The sequence below is a fragment of the Sorex fumeus genome, unplaced genomic scaffold (assembly GCF_029834395.1).
Source record: "Sorex fumeus unplaced genomic scaffold, SorFum_2.1 ptg000063l, whole genome shotgun sequence".
Lineage (NCBI taxonomy): Eukaryota > Metazoa > Chordata > Mammalia > Eulipotyphla > Soricidae > Sorex > Sorex fumeus.
Genome location: NW_026606120.1, coordinates 28,882,038 through 28,902,055, shown reverse-complemented (window position 1 = coordinate 28,902,055; position 20,018 = coordinate 28,882,038). Strand labels below are relative to the sequence as shown.

The 20,018-nt window shown below is 38.4% G+C and overlaps 1 protein-coding gene across 1 annotated transcript in view; it reads left to right on the top strand.

The window, feature by feature from the left end:
* The window catches only part of LOC130034976 (contactin-associated protein-like 3), a 104,195-nt gene that overhangs the window by 62,888 nt on the left and 21,289 nt on the right, over positions 1–20,018 (top strand). The window contains exons 11-16 of the mRNA XM_056126471.1: positions 4,603–4,773; positions 5,443–5,661; positions 8,275–8,514; positions 10,100–10,330; positions 16,278–16,411; positions 17,415–17,502. Of these exons, the coding sequence (XP_055982446.1) occupies positions 4,603–4,773; positions 5,443–5,661; positions 8,275–8,514; positions 10,100–10,330; positions 16,278–16,411; positions 17,415–17,502 (1,083 nt within the window). The remainder of the gene's footprint in view (positions 1–4,602; positions 4,774–5,442; positions 5,662–8,274; positions 8,515–10,099; positions 10,331–16,277; positions 16,412–17,414; positions 17,503–20,018) is intronic.

Genomic DNA, 20,018 nt, shown 5'->3' with positions numbered 1-20,018 from the left:
TTTTGCTATTCAGATTTCTTCTTTGAGAAAGTTTCGGTTCACTTCATCACCCCATTTTTTGATTCGGTTGGATGTTTTTTTCTTGTGGAGTTCAACGAGTACTTTGTATATCCTTGATATCAACCCCTTGTCAGATGGGTATGGGGCGAATATACTTTCCCATTCTGTGGACTTCTTTGTTGTGTGGTCACTGTTTCTTTTGAGGTGCAGAAGCTTCTTAGTTTAAGATAGTCCCATTTGTCTATCTATGTTTTCACTTGCTTGGCCAGTGGCGTGTCATCTTTGAAGATACCATTAGCTTTGATATTGTGGAGGGTTTTGCTACCCTAGTCTTCAATGTACCTAATGGATTCCAGTCTGATGTTGAGGTCTTTAATCCATTTTGATCTTACTTTTTTCACATAGTGTTAGTAGAGATCTGAACCCATTTTTTTCATGTAGCCATCCAGTTTTGTTGGAACAATTTGTTAAAGATGCTTTCCTTGCTCTACTTCACATTTCTTATTCCCTTATCAAAGATTAGATGATCATAAATTTGGGGGGAGATATCAGTATATTCAACCCTGTTCCATTGGTCTGCAGCTCTGCCTTTGTTGCTTTGTAGTAAAGTTTGAAGTTGGGAAGGTTGATTCCTCCAATTTTCTTTTTCCCAAGAATTGCTTTAGCTATTGTTTCATATGAATTGCTCCGTTTCTTTGAAGTATGTCATGGGTATCCTTATAGGGATCTCATTGAATTTGTACAATGCTTTGGGGAGTATTGCCATTTCGACCATGTTAATTCTCCTGATCCATGAGCCGGGGATATTTTTCCATTTCCTCATGTACTCTTTTATTCCCTGAAGTAGCCTTTTGTAGTTTTCTTTGTACAGGTCTTTTACATCATTAGTCAAGCTAATTCCTAGGTACTTGATTTTCTGGGGCATAATTGTAAATGGGATCGTGTTTTTCATGTCACTTTCTTCTCTCTCACTATTTGCATATAGGAAAGCCATGGACTTTTGGGTATTGATTTTATAGCCTGCAATTTTACTATACAAGTCTATTGTTTCTAGGTGTTTCTTGGTAGAGGTTTTAGGGTTCTCTAAGTATACTATCATATCATCTGTGAATAGTGAGAGCTTGATTTCTTCCTTTCCTACCTGAATGCCCTTAATATCTTTTTCTTGCCTGACCACTATTGCAAGTACTTCCAGTACTATATTGAACAGAAGTGGAGAGAGTGAGCACCCTTGTCTCGTCCCTGATCTTAGATGGAAACCTCTTAGTTTTTCCTCATTGATTATGATGCTTGCCATAAGCTTGTGGTAGATGGCTTTAACTATGGCTTCTATCCCAATTTTGGCGAGGGTTTTCATCATAAACGGATGCTGGATCTTGTCAAATGCTTTCTCTGTATCGATTGATACAATCATACGGTTTTTGTCTTTTCTTTTGTTGATATGATGGATTATGTTGATTGATTTCTGAATGTTAAACCATCCTTGAATCCCCTGGATGAATCCCACTTAGTCACATGAATGATATTTTTGATGAGTTTTTGAATTCTATTTGCTAGTATTTTCTTGACAATCTTCGCATCTGTGTTCATCAGGGATAACGGCCTTTTCTTTTCTTTTCTTTTCTTTTCTTTCTTTTCTTCTTTTCTTGTGATGTCTTTTTTCTTTTTGGTTTTAGAGAGATATGGGATTCATAGAAACTTTGGGAGAGTTTCTGTTTCTTCAATTTCTTGGAAAAGCTTGAGAAGAACTGGCAATAGGTCCTCTTTAAATGTTTGGAAAAATTCACTAGTGAATCCATCTGGACCTGAGCTTTTGTATTTTGGAAGAATTTTGATTACAGTTTCAATTTCCTTGATGTTTATAGGACTCTTCTAGTATTCTAGATCTTCTTGATTCAGCCTTGGGAGATTATAAGAATCCAGAAATTTATCCACTTCTTCTAGGTTCTCTTATTTTGTGGCATACTGACTTTCAACATAATATCTGATGATCTTTTGAATTTCTTTGGTTTCTGTTATGATATTCCCCTTCTCATTTCTGATTCGGTTTATTGGGGTTCTCTCTCTCCCTCTCTCTCTCCCTCTCTCTCTTTCTTTGTGAGTCTTGCTAATGGTTTATCTATCTTGTTTATTTTCTCATAGAACCAGCTCTTGGTTTCATTGATCTTTTGGATTGTTTTTTGTGTTTCCATGTTGTTAATTTCTACTCTAAGTTTTCTGACCTCTTTCCTTCTGCCAGGTTTGGGCTCCTTTTTTGGTCCTTTTCTAAGATCTTGAGCTGTGAAGTCAAGGTGTGTATGTGGGCGCATTCTTCCTTTCTGAGAAATGCTTGCAGAGCCATAAATTTTCCCCTTAACGTGGCTTTAGCTGCGTCCCATAGGTTCTGGTAGCTCGTGTCTTCATTCTCATGTTTCCAGGTACCTTTTAATTCGTCCTTGACTTCCTTCCTCATTGTTCTACGTTGAGTTGTTTAATTTCCAGGTGTTTGATTTGGTTCTCCATGTCTGTGTGTGATTTGCTTCTATGTTCAGTGCATCATGGTTTGAAAAAAATGTTGATACTATTTCTGTCTTCCTGATTCTATTGAGGTATGTTTTTTTGGCCTAGCACGTGGTCAATTTTGAAAAATGTTCCGTGTTCCCTGGAGAAGAATGTGTATTCTTTCTTTTTGGGCTGTAAATCCCTCTTAGGTCTATAAGTCCTCTCTATTCTGTTTCTTCCTTCAAAGCCAATTTTTCCTTGCTGAGTTTTGTTCTTATTGATCCAGAGGTGATAATGTGATGTTGAAGTCTCCAGTGGCTACTATGGTCTTGCTAGCAATGTCCTTAAAATTGTTAGCAGTTGTTTAAAATATTTAGCTGTTCCCTCATTAGGTGTGAATACATTTAAGAGTGTGATTTCTTCCTGTTGTACATATCCCTTGATGAATAGAAAATGGCCTTCACTGTCCCTTCTAATCTTTTTCAACCTGAAATGTAAGTCGTTGAATACTAGTATGGCCACCCCAGCTTTTTTGAGGGAGCTTTTTCTTGCAGGATTGTTTTTCGTCCTTTAACTTTGAGTCTGTGTTTGCTCTGACTGTTCAGATGAGTTTCTTGTAGGCAGCAGAATGTTGGGTTCTGTCTCTGAATCCATTTTGCCACTCTGTGTCTCTTAATTGGTGAATTTAGATTGTTGACATTGAGAGAAATTATTTTATGGGGCTTTGTGTCATCTTTCTGTAAGGGTCTGTTGTGCTTTGTAGGGTTTGTCTTGTCTTATATTAGCCCCTTTATCCCTTCTTTTAGGTTTGGATTTGAGTCTATGAAGTTTCTGAGCTGTTGTTTATCCAGAAAGTAGTGTACCGTTCCTTTTGTGTTTGAGTGAGAGTTTAGCCGGATAGAGTATTCTTGGTGAAGTGCTCAATTCAGTGAGTTTTTTCACTATATCCCACCATTGCCTTCAGATTTGGAGGGTTTTCTCTGATAGGTCTGCTCTGAATCTAAGAGGTGCTCCTTTGTATGTGATTTACTTCTTTGACCTTGCTGCTTGCAGTATTGTGTCTCTATCAGCAGCATCCACCATTCTATGCTATGTCTTGGAGTGTTATTGTTAGGGTCTCTTATAGCTGCCACCCTTTGGGCTCCTTGAATCTGAATGGCTGCATTGTCCAGCTCTGGGAATTTTTCAGCAATGATTTGTTTAATCGTTGCTTTTTTATTGGGATTGTTTCCCTGATCCTTGGTACTCCAACGATTCTAATGTTGTTCCTCTTGGAATCATCCTCTAGGACTCTGATTCGCTCTAGAGCTATTTTGAGGTCTGTTTCCATTGTTTTTTTGTTTGTTCGTTTGTTTGTTTGTTTGTTTATAAGCTTCGTGCAGCTGATCTTCCAGCTCACTGATTCTGTCTTCAGCTGTAGCCATTCTACTGTTGAGGGCACACACTGAGCTTTTTATATCATCTACCGAGTCCTTCAATCATGACACTTCTGTCCATAGCTTTCTAATTTCTGCTCTCATTTCTTCCTGTAATTTCTCGATTTTCCGATCCATTGTTTCCGTCATGTCCTCCTTATTTTATTGGATAACTGTGTCACTGTTTCTTTGAGTTCATTGAACATCTTCATTACTTCATATCTGAATTCTTATCAGAGAAGTCCCTTAGGTGAGTAATACCTAATGAGGCTTCTGGACTCTTTTCATCATCCTCTTCTCATGGTGGGCATTTGCACTGTTTCTTCATGTTGGTAAGGTGGCATGGAGACTGAGAGTTATATGAGATTGCTGGGTATGATTAATTTACCTGTGGCCGCTCAGTCCAAAATTAGGTCACGCCTACTTCTGCGAGGCCACGCCCACTGTGGAAGAGGCCATGCACCCTATGGGTACCTGGTGTGTGTGAGGGGTACAATCTGAGGGATGGAGAGATCAGGTGTTGGGAATGAACAGGAAGAGGCTCAGGGATGATAGGCTCAGGGTCTTAGAGAACGTCTGGTGCACGTAGGCAGCGAAAGCGAAGTCTCAGGTTCGAATTAAGACTGACCTGAGGGATAGAAAGGTCAGACGCAGCGTTGGGGACGAACCTATTCTCACTGTTTGTATCCCTTCTTTTTCTAAACAGATTCGTTTTGGAATTCAGCTTCCTTCAATACTGAAACATCATACCTCCATTTCCCAGCATTCCGTGGAGAACTTAGTGCTGACATGTCTTTCTTTTTTAAGACCACAGCCCCTTCTGGAGTGTTAGTAGAAAACCTGGGAATCACAGACTTCATCCGGCTGGAGCTGCGTGGTGAGTGACCTTATCTGGACATAGCCACTGAGTACCCAATTATTAATAATGCCCCTTATAGACCTAATTTTTATAAGATGCCTGTTTCTTTTTCAGTTGTATTTCTCTATTAAATACTAAAATTCTATAATCGTTAATAATCATTTCAATAGTAAGGCAATGGATTGTGATATCCTATGCCAATTTTGTGTTGTGAATAGCAATTTGTATAATCAGAATTTGACACCAAATGGGCCAAATAGCATCCTACTAGGCTATGAAACTGTTTGATATAATTCATTAGGTATATTATAATTGTTTTGTGCAGAGGTTAATTTCTTGCTTCCAAAATTTCATACAGTGCATGCAATAAAGTTATGTGAAGATTTAAACCGTTTTTACATGAATACATTTGTCATATTAAACCAGGTAACTTGTTCATTTTAGTACTAAATATTTAGTAATTACTTAGCAAGATGAATAGTGCACCTGAGAAGGAATATGCTAAAATAGTTTTGCTTTCTCCCTCCAGGTACAGACTTATTTTGCTCTTAAGCCAACTGGGAATGGCAGTCTGTTTTAGCCCAAGGTCCCCTTTAAGCGAGCTTGTCACCATACTCTTCTCACATCTACTCAAGTCATATTTTCTCCTTGTGAATGACCATAAGCAACTCACATCTATATTTCTAGCTTCTGCGGAAGTGACCTTTTCATTTGATGTGGGAAATGGACCTTGTGAAGTCAAAGTGAAGTCCTCTACCCCCTTGAATGACAATCGGTGGCACTATGTGAAGGCAGAGAGGAACATTAAGGAAGCAACTCTCCAAGTGGATCAGCTCCCTGTCAGAACCCAGTCGGGCCCTGCTGATGGGCACTCCCGCTTACAATTCAACAGCCAGCTCTTTGTCGGTGAGTGCTATCATTCATAACTATGCAGTGCTGGGAATAGATTCAATGACCAAGAGACAATGGTTACTATAAATAGTTACCATAGCAATGGCAAAACAATACTACTATGGGCTCCATGATCTCAGGTCTCCATATTTAACATATAGTGTTGGGTGGAGATCCAGAGGGATCAAGGGGCTTGACCACATATACAACCAAAAGAAAATTCTAAACTTGTATTGAACTGTTTCCCATGTTTGCACTCAATATCATATAGAGTCTATTTGTACTTCTTTCAGTCACTTCTTAACAATGGTCTTTGTAAAACTCTTGCCAATTTTTGTCTATTTCTCCTACTTTGCCTCTCAGGGGAGTTAGAGAACATGCACTGTAACTGGGACCCAGTCATCATCTGTCTCCTGGGAAACAGATCTGAGGGGTCATGCAGACATCGCTCAGGGTGTTTATCCATGAACGACTCTCATCTGCCTGAGCCTCAATTCTCTCTGCACCTCCCTTTGGTCCCATATCATGCACCATATTTAGGGCCCAAGCTTTCTCCTTTTTCCTCATAATCCTTTTCTAAACATTAAATATCTGAGTCTTAGAAATATTCTCTCTTAATTTTCGTGCTTATTGTTTCACTGCTGTTAGTTTCTTCAATGGGGTAAAAATGATTTTTGCTACATTATATTTCAGACAATAGTAGTGTGATTTGGAAACTAAGCAGATTAAAGGATTCACTCTTACTTGGCTTTTTTTTTTTATGTTTTACATGAGACATTTCTAAGTAAATAAGGACACAACCCAATTAGATACAGACAAAAATCACAAACTAGCATACAGTCTGTTTTGCCAGAGTATACCTCCAGCATCTATGAGTCTAATGCCATGCAGTGAGTTAAACTATGTATGTATACAGTTCATGGAATCATAAAATTCAACTTCAAGCATAATCAGTTCTTACCGAGCTAGAGTGTCCTTCAATTAATTATTGCAGATTATATTAAATAGCTCTATCTTCCGATTTCAAGTCTAGAGAAAGAACTAATGAAATGTTAAATTTTAGAAAAGAATTTATGAAAAATCTACTCCAAATTAACATTATCCCCTAGGGTAATATTACTGAAGCCTGAGAACTTAGCTGAAAATTCACATTTTGGGTAACTCCCATATCCCAGTATTGAGTTGAATCTCTAGAATGACACCTCAGATTTGTTTTTAAAACAAGTTTCCAGCTTTCACCTGTGCTCCCAACTGTCACTGTTACTGTCCTCCCATTGTTCATTGATTTGCGCGAGAGGGCCTAGTAACGTCTCCATTGTAAGACTAGTTGTGACTGTGTTTGGCATATTGAATACATCACGGGTAGCTTGCCAGGCTTTGTCGTGCAGGCAAGATACTCTCGGTAGCTTGCCAGGCTCTCTGAGAGGGGCTGAGGAATCGAACCTGTGTTGGCCTTGTCTGCCATGCACAAGGCAAACGCCCTACCCACTATGCTATTGCTCTAGCCCCCAACAGGTAAGAATAATTGTCTTAGGCTTACATAAGATGTGATGAATGGAAAGTATTTATTATTCAGGTAGTATTCAAACCATCCAGCTTCAGATTGTTATGATAGATAAGATAAGCTGAAGCCATAGATATTGTCTCAAATTTCTTTTTCTTTGCTCTTTCCTTGATTCCTTTCTAAAGCTTCATTAATAGAGAGATCTCTAATATAAATATTTGTGTTATATAAAGAAAAATTTTAGATATGCTATTTGTATTATTATATAGTTCAATATATGATAGTCAAAACAAATTATAAAATTATATTATTACATATTCACAGTCATGGTCCTCCAGTTGTTCATCGATTTGCTTGAGCGGGTCCAATAACGTCTCCATTGGAGACTTTGTTGTTACTGTGTTTGGCATCGAATACATCATGGGGAGCTTGCCAGGCTTTGCCATGCCGGTGGGAGACTCTCGGTAACTTGCCAGGCTCTCTGAGAGGGGCAGAGGAATCAAACTCAGGTCGGCCATGTTGGCTGCGTGCGAGGCAAATGCCCAACCGCGGTGCTATCGCAACAGCCCAGCAATAATGATATTAATTACATAATAAATCACAAAGATTACAAAACAATGCACATAAATTTGCAATGCATATTTATATTTCAAAATTACAACTGTAATATTTTCTATGCATTCTAATCTATAATTTTATAATATATTGGAAAGATTTTTAATTATGTAACTGTATTCCACACATACTTCATTGAGTATAAATTTTGAAAAGGATCACTTTTCAAAGGATCACTTTGAAAGAATTCCTTTTATAACAATGAAATATAAACTATCATTGTATATATAAACAATGATAGTTTATATTTCATTGTTTATAAAGGAATTAATGTCAAAAATCAAAATGAAACATGAAAAATACTGTTAGAATATGTAACCATATTGTTTCCATATTGTTGTTTGATGATTTTTAAATTGACTAGAGTCTATATTTTCAAAACCACATATGATCAAAACCACATAACACATGGGGCAGTATTTTAGTGTTAGTACTGTCATATATTTGCCCTGGAATATTAGTATGACAAGACACAGGACTATGACACCTCTGGGGTGTTTCTCTGGCAGGAGGTACAGCAACCAGGCAGAGAGGATTTCTGGGGTGCATCCGGGCCCTGCGTTTGAATGGGCTGGCCTTGGACTTGGAAGATAGAGCCACAGTGACCCCAGGTGTGGAGCCAGGATGCCCAGGTCACTGTGCTAGCTATGGACATCTGTGCCACAATGGAGGCCTCTGCCAGGAGAGGCCAAAGGGATTCGTGTGTGACTGCACCTCCTCTGCTTATGATGGGCCCTTCTGCTTCCATGGTGAGTGGAACCTGGGACAGGGATACCGGGGATGGAAAGCATAAAATTATGCTGTGGTATATGGCCTGCAGAAACATCTCCATGGGCTCTGTCTCCATCTTGCTGTTTAACTGGAGAAGAGACCAGGCTCAGTTTGCAGACCACGAAGACTATCCTGTGAGATCTTGGTGCCAGTCCTCAGAGGCCCCTCAGTGCAGTGCCACGAGGAGACTCATAACCTCCACTCTGTCTAAACTGGACTTTTAGTGATCATGAAATGAAGCATATTGGATCATCAATAAATGTCATTTGATTTGGGTCTATGATAGGATTGGTACAATCTTTGTATCAATATTGCAAAGTTTGACCATTTACACTGAATTAATATTGGTCTATAAGATTATGTAGTTTTTAGTATATATAGACAGTAATTTATATATAATTATAGATATATACACAGTAATAAATATAAAGGACTTCATAACCTGAGGTCTAGTGAAAAGTTCCATCTTCTCTTCTGGTAAATGCTATTTTGCTTCTATAGTCTACAAGATGATTTGGATCTAGGAAGATAAATAGAAAGTTGATTTGATTTATTCATTTGTTTATTTTCTTTAGCTGCTACCTGAGTGAAATCATCTAGTTTTTAGTTTTCTGTTTCAATGAGTATGATATCCTCTGGAGCCATCCATGTTTTTGCAATTGACATGAATTCATTTTTCACAGCTGAATAACGTTCTCTCATGAATTCTGCACACAGCATCTTTATTTATTCATCCATGTATGGGCACTTAGATTGTTTCCAGCCCTTGGTGATTATGAATAATGATGTGATGAGCAGGGATCTGCACATGTCTAATAAATATATCTCTTTACATGGATATGTGCACATTCTTCAGGTAATGTCACAACTGTGTAATCGCTGAATAATATGGTAATTCTATTTTTAAGTTTTGAAATACTATTTTCCCAATTAGTGTTGGCTATCCATTATAGCCAATACATAATAGGTAAACAATACATGATGGCTACTTGAATTAGCATTCCCAATAATAGAATTTAACCTTTTAATGTGAAAGCCCACACACACGAGTAGGTAAGACATCTGAGGGCTAGTTGCACCTGTAGGAGGAAGGGATTCAATCACAGCACCAAATGGTCCCTTGAGAACTTCCCTAAGTGATGCTTGAGCACTGAGTATAGAGAAGCCTGAACACTGCTGAGTGTGGCCCCCAAACCAAAATATCCAAACTAAATTTAAACAAGAAAACATGTAAAAATGATGTCATTCTTGTTTTCTCTCTTAGGTAGTCTCTAAATATAAATAGATCAAGACTCTTGCATTTAACCATAATGCTCAAAAGGAGATAGAGAGGGACAGAGACAGAAAGACAGAGACAGAGAGGAAAATATTATGCCATTGAGGCAGGTTAGAGAAGAGGTGTGGGGGAGGGAACTAGTTGGAAATATACACTGATGGAGAGATGGGTGTTGAAACATTGTATGAAATGCAAGGATGAATAGCTTTGCAACTCTGCATCACAAGGACTCAATTTTAAAAAGTCTTTTGCTTTTACATATAACAGTTATATGTGTGTCATTCCAGAGGTTTCTGCATATTTAAGAACTGGCTCATCAATCACTTACAGTTTTCAAGGACCTTACAACCACACCCCCAGCAAGAACACCAGCTCCTTTGCAACTGGATCCCATGAAGATCTAACACTGACAGGAGAAGAGACCGCGATAAGCTTCAGGACAACAGGGCTTCCCTCCCTACTGCTCTTTGTTGGGGCCTTCTCAGAGGAATACTTTTCTGTGATCCTCACCACAAATGGTGAGTGTCTGTAGTGTAAGACTAAAAAGAATGAAATTGAAAGTTAGCACCATGTAGGGATGGGTCCTTTCATGTTAAGGTGCAACATAATTGGGTGGCCTACACATCTCTATTTATTAGGCTTCACTTATTATCACAAATAAGTGTAAATAATGTCCACATTTTAATGAATAAACAAATGAGTCTTCCATAAAATGCTGATCATTTTATGAGATCAACATAAAAGTACTCCCAGGATGTATTTTTCTGTTCATCAATAATCTAAATGACTTACATAATGGAGTACTATGTAGCTCTTAGAAAAGATGAAGTCATGAAATTTACATACAAGTGGTACAACATGGAAAGTATCATGCTAAGCGAAATGAGTCAGAAAGAGAGGGATAGACATAGAAAGATTGCATTCATCTGGGGGATATAAAGTAACAAAATATGAGAATAATACCCAAGAATAGCTGAGATCAGCACCAGGAGGATTACTCCATAGCTTAGTGGCCAGTCGGGCATTCTAGAGGAAAGGGCAGCTCAGATAGAGAAGGGAACACCAAATAAAGGGTGTTTGGAGGACCCTCCCAGGAGGGGAGATGCATGTCGAAAGTGGACTATGGACTGAACATGTTTGCCACTCAATGCCTCTTTTGCAGACCACAACACCCAAAAGGAGAGAGAGAACACAGGGGATTGCCCTGCCACAGAGGCAGGGGGGATGGGGGGATGGGGGGATGGGGGTGGGGGGGATATTATCCATGGTGGTGGAAAATGGGCACTGGTGGAGGGATGGGTATCTGATCATTGTATAATCAAACCCAAGCACAAAAAATTGTAAATCTACAACTGTACCTCATGGTGTTTCACTAATAAAAAAAAATTAAAAAAATTAAAAAAAATAATAATCTAAATGACTTTTTCAGGTAATTTGGAAACAAATTTTTTATCTGGTATGTAAATTTATTAGCATTTTTATTGAATCACCTTGAGATATAGTTACAAAGCTTTCATAATTGAGTTTCAGTCATAAATTTTTTCACCACAGATGTCCCCAGTATCCACCCCCACACGACACCAACCCGTCTCTATGGCAGACAATTTTATTCTTACTCTCTCTGTACTTTTGGGCATTATGGTTTAGATATAGATACTAAGAAGTCATCATGTTTGGTCCTTTATCTAAAGGTAAAGGTAAAGGCCCTCCCGTTGATCGTCGATTTGCTCGAGCGGGCCCAGTAACGTCTCCATTGGAGACTTTGTTGTTACTGTGTCTGGCATATCGAATACTCTCGGTAGCTTGCCGGGCTCTCCGAGAGGGGCGGAGGAATCGAACTCGGGTCGGCCATGTTGGCCGCTTGTAAGGCGAACACCCTACCGCTGTGCTATCACTCCAGCCCTTTATCTACATTCAGAAAACATCTCCCAGTCTGAGCTATCCCTCCAACCATCATTGACTTAGTAATCACTTCTCTATCCTGGCTGTCTTCTCCCCCAGCTTGTAAGGCAGGATTCCAACCTTGGAACAATCTTCCTGGCCCTTGACTCTACTGTCTTTGGTTGTTAATCTTATATTATGTTATTTTATATTCCACAAACAAGTGCAGTCATTCTATGTCTGTCTTTCTCTTTCTGACTCATTTCACTCAGCATGATACTGTCCATGTTCATTCACTTATAAGGATATTTCATGACATTATCTTTCCTAACAGCTATATGTTATTCCATTGTGTATATATAACAAAATTTATTTAACCATTCATCTGTTCTTGGGCACATGTGTTATTTCCAGACTCTGGTTATTGTGAGCAGCGTTGCAATGAACATACAGGTGCAAATGTCATTTCTACTGTGCACTTTTGCAACCCGGCATATATTCCCAGAACTGGTATTGCTGGCTCATATGGAAGCTCAGTTTCTAGTTTTTTGAGGTATGCCCATATTGTTTTCCAAAAAGGCTGGACCAGTCAGCATTTCTACCAACAATGAAAGAGAGTTCATTTATCCCCACATCCTCAGCAGCACTGCTTGTTCTTGTTCTTTTTGATGTGTGTCAGTCACTCTGTTGTAAGATATCTTATTGTTGTTTTGATTTGCATCTCCCTGATGATTAGTGATGAAGAGCAGTTTTTCATGTGTCTTTTGGCCATTTGTATTTCCTTTTTAAGGAAGTTTCTGTTTATTTCCTCTCCCCATTTTGGTGCTGTTGGAGGATTTTTTGGCACAGATCTACTAATGTCTTGTATATCCTATGTATTAACAACTTACTGACAGGTATTGGATAAATAATTTTTTCCAATCAGTGGACTCTCTTTGTATTTTGGTAACTGTTTTTTTTTCAGTGTAGAAGCTTCTTAGTTTAATGTAGCTTCTTAGTTTATGTTTTCTTCCACTTGCTTGGCCAGTGGTGTTTAATCCTTAAAGATGCCTTTAGCTTCAATTATAGTGGAGGACTCTGCCTACATTTTCCTCCATGTGCCTTATGGATTCAGGCCTGATACTTAGGTCTTTAATCCATTTTGATCTAACTTTTGTGCTTGGGGTTAGACTGTTAGGACGCGGATCCTGATCTCCCTTTAACAACAAAGAGACTCCAGAGACTGCAAACAGCAAGCAAGGTTTATTGTAAGACTGGCTAGCCAGGGTCAAGCCGCCTACACAGACATGCAGGTCAGATAGGTGAGACAAGACCCCCAAACTTCTTCAAAGGGGATCTTATATAGGCCTTCACTGGCCATTATACCAAAGCCCGTGCATTTCATAGCCAATAGATTTGTAACAACATATACTTTCTTAACCAATCCATTTAAAAGTACATCACTCCTTAGTCTATAGATTCAAAGATCAGCATTTACGTACATAGGTATTGTGGCTAGTGGGCTAGTGGGTAACTCCAACATTTGGTTAACACCTGGCTAGATTTGATTTGGTGGAAGAGGATAAGGGAAAAGTTCCTAACAGAGGTAACAGATAAGGAAGGGCCAACAAATGGTTTCTGAATTTACATCCCAGCAGGGAAGAGTCAACAAATAGTTTCAGAATTTACATCCCAATAAGGAAGGGCTTCACAGCTAAGGCTCTACTAGGGAGGGGGCAGGAAATGGAGAGTTACTGATTAGTAGAGTTTTAACTCTGGAATCTCCCTCTGGGTCCCAAGGGACCTTGCAAGACAGAGATCTGAGCTCAATTTTTTTTTCAGATAACTATCCAGTTTTCCCAGCACCACTTGCTGAAGAGGCTTTCCTTGCTTCACTTCACGTTTCTTGCTCCTTTGTCACAGGTTTAGTGATCATATACTTGAGTGGCTGTGTCAGAATATTCAACTCTGTTCCATTGGTCTGCAGGTCTGTTTCTAGTCCAATACCATGCTGTTTTAATTACTACTGCTTTGTAGTACAGTTTGAAGTTGGGGAAGATGATGCAACCTATCTACTCTTCCCCAAGAATTGCTTTAGCTATTTGTGGGACATTATTTTTCTATATGAATTTTATGAATGTTTTGTCAATTTTTTTAAAGAATGTCATGGGTACCCTTATAGGGACCACATTGATTCTGTATAATGCCTTGGGGAGTAGTGTCATTTTGGTAAGGTTAATTCTCCCGATCTATGAGCAAGGGATAGGTTTCCAGGAAATAAGATTTTTTTTTACATAAAATATTTCCTCCATCTAAGCAAGGAGCTGCATTAAACCTCATAAAAGATAGTATTATATGGTTTAAGGGGCCAAAAGATAGCACAGCATGAAAGAAACTTGTCTTACACCAGCTAACCTGGGTTTGACTCCAAGCAGTGCAAATGGTTGCATGGTATGACAAGGAGCCATCTCTGAGCTCAGAGCCCGGAGTAAGCTCTGAGCACCACTGGGTAAAACCGGAAAAGAAAAGATAAGCTAACAGGGGCTAGTGTGATAGGACAGTATGTAGGCTACTTGCCTTGCACTCTGTGAATCTGTATTCTGATCCCTGGCATTACATATGTTCCCCTGAGTGATACATGAGTATAGAGAAAGGAGTAAATCCTGAGCATCGCCAGGAGAAATTCCTGAGCACCACCAAGTTTGGTCTAACCACCACCCCCGAAAAAAAAATAAAAGAAGAAAGCAAACAAAGTATGCTGATATCCATAAGTATGAGATGAATAAGATTTACCTAACTCATCACTTATTTATGTCATATCTGTATCCAAAACGAAGCGAGTTATTACTCAACACTTGATTACCAAATCATTCTAAGATGCTCAGTTAGAGAAAAGAATCAGGCTACAACCTTGCTTCCTTGAGCATGTGGAAGCTGAGTGCTCAGAAAGCTTGCTATTATCTCTCACTGATTACTTTAGAAGGAGAGAGTAAAGAAGAGGAAGTTTCCCTTCCAAGGAGGAAAGCAGAGGGACAAAAGAGTGATAGTACACTCTTCAGAGGGATTTGCATATCATGGCAGATCAATAACATCTATCTTATTTTTCCTGTTTCTTGATTCTTCAGAAACATTAGTAGAAAATTTGAGCAATTGCAAAACTTAGTTATGCAAATGCAGACAGCACAGTGATAGGGCGGTTTGCCTTGAATGCAGTCAGCCAGGCTGAGTCAGGTTCAATTCCTCCACCCTTCTCGGAGAACCTGGCAAGCTACCAAGAGTATCTTGCCTGCACGGAAAAGCCTGGGAAGTTACCTGTGACGTATTCAATATGCCAAAACACAGTAACAACAAGTCTCAAAAAATGGAGATGTTACTAGGCCCGCTCGAGCAAATCGATGAACAACGGGAGGACAGTGTTTCAGTATTTCAGGTACTGATTTAAAATGCATCAAAATAAGCGACATTAAAAGAAGTTATGTTTATGGAAAGTGAATGTTAATGTATTATTGCCAGAGGTTTTATCATTTAGTAATATGAATACCACATGAATAATTAACTGAGAACCAAGCTTTAATTTTCTTATGTTTAACTTAAATTTCTACCTTATGTAAGAAAAACTGAAAAAAGAGACATTTTAGGCCAGTGAGATAGTACAGTGGTGGTGTGCTTCCCCCTATGTAGTTCAGTCATCAATAGTACATGGTTCCCTGAGCCCTGCCAAGATTAAGCCTTGAGCACCCACAGGTGTGACCCAAAAAGTAAAAACACAAAATAAATGAGACAGTTAGGTCGTTACTATTGAAATTAAGAGTAAAATAGGGCACTCTGAATTTGGCCTTCAGGGCTGGAGCGATAGCACAGCGGGAGGGCGTTTGCCTTGCTTGCAGCCAACATGGCCGACCCGAGTTCGATTCCCCCGCCCCTCTCGGACAGCCCGGCAAGCTACCGAGAGTATCTCGCCCGCACGGCAGAGCCTGGCAAGCTCCCCGTGATGTAGTCGATATGCCAGACACAGTAACAACAAAGTCTCCAATGGAGACGTTACCGGGCCCACTCGAGCAAATCGACGAACAACGGGAGGACAGTGACAATGACAGGATGTGTACACAAAAAGATCAAAATCCAGTAAATTACAACAACCCTGGTACAGACATAATCCAGAAGACATAGGCTCAATAAACACTTGTTCTTTGGTTTACTGTCTCTTAGGATGGAAAAGCTTATATCTGAAAAAAAAAAAGCCATTCTATACTGGGGTCCTTTTCACACAAGTGAGTGCTGTTCTGATCAGTGGAAATTTTAAGTGGTCACAGGTCATATTTTAGTCCTGGTTTGTCTTGGGTTTTCTTACAAGCCCGCCTGCAGGTTCCTATTCCTGCCTCGAACAGCCTGGTGAGAGCCTGATTCTGGGTCTTTCCCCAACTCAGACTGGCTCTATTGAATAGAAATATTAATTATCAGGTGAGCCCAAATAAATACACATTAGATTTAAATTGAACTGAACAACAAGTAAAAGGTTTAGGTTTCACACTGGAAGGGTTTTTTTTTCCTTTTCTCTTTATGAAATTCTGTTTTAGTTTAAAATGCCGTTTCCCCCTTCTTTAGGAAGTTTGCATATCACTTATAAACTAGACAGACACCAAGAACCTGATATTTTTAATCTTGGCTCTAAAACTATGGCTGATGGGAAATTTCATCGGGTGACAATTAGCAGAGAAGCAGCCGCAGTCTTTGTAGAGGTAAGACAGTAAACACAACAGCATCAATAGTAATTTAGAATGTGACTTTCAGAGAAGTGGTCCATTTGATAATAAATGCTAAGAAAAGAGCTATGCTTTTGGCAGACTTCCATAGTTCTTTCAAGGACAATAAACAGCATGTATTATTGTTTGATATTAGTTGTTATTTAGCCTATTAAATGTAATTAATATGTGACCATTTAAAATACTCAGCTGTCCTTTTCTTTGGTATGGAAATGTTGTCCAGCTTATCACAGTGACTATTGGTCCCATTCCTAAGGGAACATTTTCCACTGGATGACAAAAGAATCAGTGCTACCAGTATTTTAATTCAACAGAGAAAGTAAGACCCGGCTGAGACTGAGAATATATTTTTAAAATGACTATTTAAATTATGCATTTGAAAAGTGTTTTGAAGAATAATCTATATATTCAATCACTATATTTGTTTTCTGTACATGTTACAATACAGATTATTTTGGGCCATTGAGAACAAAACATGAAGTATCATAGTAAAGGTGATAAATAGCCACAAAAGGTTCCCCCCATAACACTTAAATCTCAATAAAATAAATGGTCTGCATATGATCAAAATAGATAAGCAGTGTCTTTCAAAGCTTATTTCAATTTAATTCTTGGTAACAAGGTAAAATTTAAATGTATAATGAATTTTATATCTAGACTAGAGAGATAGTACAGTGGATACTATCTCCTTTTTGAAATTTCCTTTTGAAAATAATAAAAATTTTAAGATTTGAAATATTTCATTACATTTCTTTGTTGATTATATATCTATGGTAGGTACTTAACCTGGGGAAAAAATTAAGGGAAAGGGTGGAGTAGAATTTGATATATTATGAAAATTTTCTATAAAACAGCTTTCTCCCTTGAACTTTCTAATATCATTAACATATGATTTGATTTTTTAAATGATTTTTGTCTCATTTTTATTATCAAAATTGTTCACCATTTTGAATGGACAACGCTGGTGGATGTCTAATAGGTTAACCAGAATACAAGGACACATGTCATCCTGTCCTCGGGGACCGAATTCAATGCAGTCAAATTCCTGACACTGGGGACAATTTTCGGTAAGTGTCAGAAAGCTGTCACTTTGTGATGAGGATCTGAAGTGTTAGGATAAAGACCCAGAAGGTGTTTGCCATGTTGAAAGGAATCCCTTCTCATATTTGTGATATCCCAGGGAGTGAAAAATTCTCAGAAGCTGTGACCTTGTCTCGGGGACAAGTAATCAAGAATAAGTGCTTCTGACCTTTCCACACACAGCCTTTGCTTGATAATCAAGCAGAATGAAGGTTGGTTGTTTTTGTCTAGCAATTAGGAAACACTAAACTTCTTGGTTTCTACTGTATAAACCAAGCTCACACTGACAAAAATCAGGCATCAATAAATGACTTATTGATAAAGCTACATTTTTACACTTTAGAAAGGATGATTTTTACTTTAGCCAATAAATATGCTTTGGACTGTATTGGTTCCTGTTTTGCCTGGGAAGGGGGTGAAGAGGAGAGGTGCCTTTATTGTCCCAGGTAGTGCTGTACCATGGCTCCGGTCCCCTCCCCTGTTTTTAATAAGAATTTTTCTGATTGACTACTGCAAGTTTTGCATCCTACGCTTAACTCATATTCATTCATGTATTTCCCCATATATTAAAACAATTTTTGCACGGCAAAACCTGGCAAGCTACCGGTGACGTATTAAATATGCCAAAATCAGTAACAACAAGTCTCACAATGGAGATGTTACTGGTGCTCGCTCAAGCAAATTGATGAAAAACGGGAGGAGCAAATTACAGATGTGATATTCTACAAAATACCTTCATGACCACTATTCACTCTCTTCAGATTCATGATACTCTTTTATTTGAAGATGATTTTTTCCCTTTGGTTTTTGGACCCACCCAGTTGTGCTCAGACTAACTCCTCACTCTGGCCTCAAGGATTTCTCCTGGGAGGCATCAAAGGACAATAGGTGGCCCAGCAATGAGACCCAAGCTGCCTGCATGCGAGGAAAATGCCCCACCCACTATACTGTCTCTTCACCTCTAGATATAAAACTCATTACACATTTAAATTTTACCTTTTCAGCAAGAATTAGTTTAAAATAAGCTTTGAAAGGCATAGTTTATCTTTCTGGATCATATATAAGATATTAATTTTATTGAGATTTAAGTGTTATTGGGGAAACCCCTTTTGTGGCTGTTTATTACTTCTGCTATACTTCATATTTTGTGATCAATAGTTCAAAAGAGTCTGTATTATCTTTTCAGTCAATGATATACTGTTTCTTTAGGTCATTTATTTTACCCCAATTTTAAAACGATTATTTAGGCACTATGACTTATACTGTTATGAATAATATCTCTGATAACTGTTAAGAGTAATGTTACTATACCTTGTTGCTACTCCTGGTCTGGACATCCCAGTTGTATACATGTGCATTAGTTAAAACTTGAGATTAGGAAAAGCCCATGAATGGATAATAAAAATACACAGTATCTGTAAATTCTATCATGACTTTTGGTCAGACAATGGACAAATATTATGATTTCTTATTTTATGGACAAAGGAAATATTACAAATTCTAGTTCTTTGCCAGGGCTCTTGTGAAGGTGACAAGGCACAAGTGGTGATGCAGCTTAAGTGAAATCTCTAGTTGCAACTGTTGAAGATCCAGATTAAACTAAATCAGGAGTGTACTTTACCTCTTGATTGAGCTAGTTTAGGTATTTAGTCCCAGATTAAACAGATTAAACTAGTTTGGGAGATTCGTGACTTCTTGACTTGCTCTAGTGGGGGTTCTGTATTATAAAGGTGCCTTAAAGGTGGATAAAGACTTTCTTGATTCTTTGACTGAAAGGCAGCTAACATTTAGGCTCCTGTTTGAGGTCACTGTTCTAGTTCCATTCCTCTTTTGTGGAAACACTGATGGATCAGTTTGCTCAGGAATGAAGGTGGGAGCAACTATTTCCCATTTGGAATAGGAGACACTTGCAGCTACAGAAGTGCAGTTGTAGAATTGAGCATCTGGGTCCCAATATATGACTTTGACTAAATTTCTTGGTCATCTGTATTCCCTATTTTTTATGATGTAATTGAATTTTGTACTTCTATCTAAAACACTTACACAGTATAAGAAACGACAGAGAACTGGAAAACCACTGGAAGAAATAAACTGATCACCTAGCATTCAGTAATGATAACAACAGCAATGCATATAGATATAATAAAATTCTTAAAAGGACAAAGATAAAAATCAAAGACCACATTTACCTTAGAGAACAGTGGAATTGACCTTCCTCCCTAAAGACTGTGCTCAACAAAATGACGTTGCTGAACATATTATAAGAAGTAAATTTACTATAACTGTTTAAATGGAGCTTTTAACATCCAAGTGGAGGAAATTTTATCCAAGTAGATGAGAACATTTTTATGAGAAGAGTTCCTTTTTTAAAATTTATCATTGAGCTCTTTGGGTGCCCTAATGCTAGTTATATTTGAGAAGACTTTTAATAGATTATTTCCAGTAATCCATGAGACCACCCAGAGCCACACTTAGAAAATATGCAGTTTCTGAGTGGAGTTTT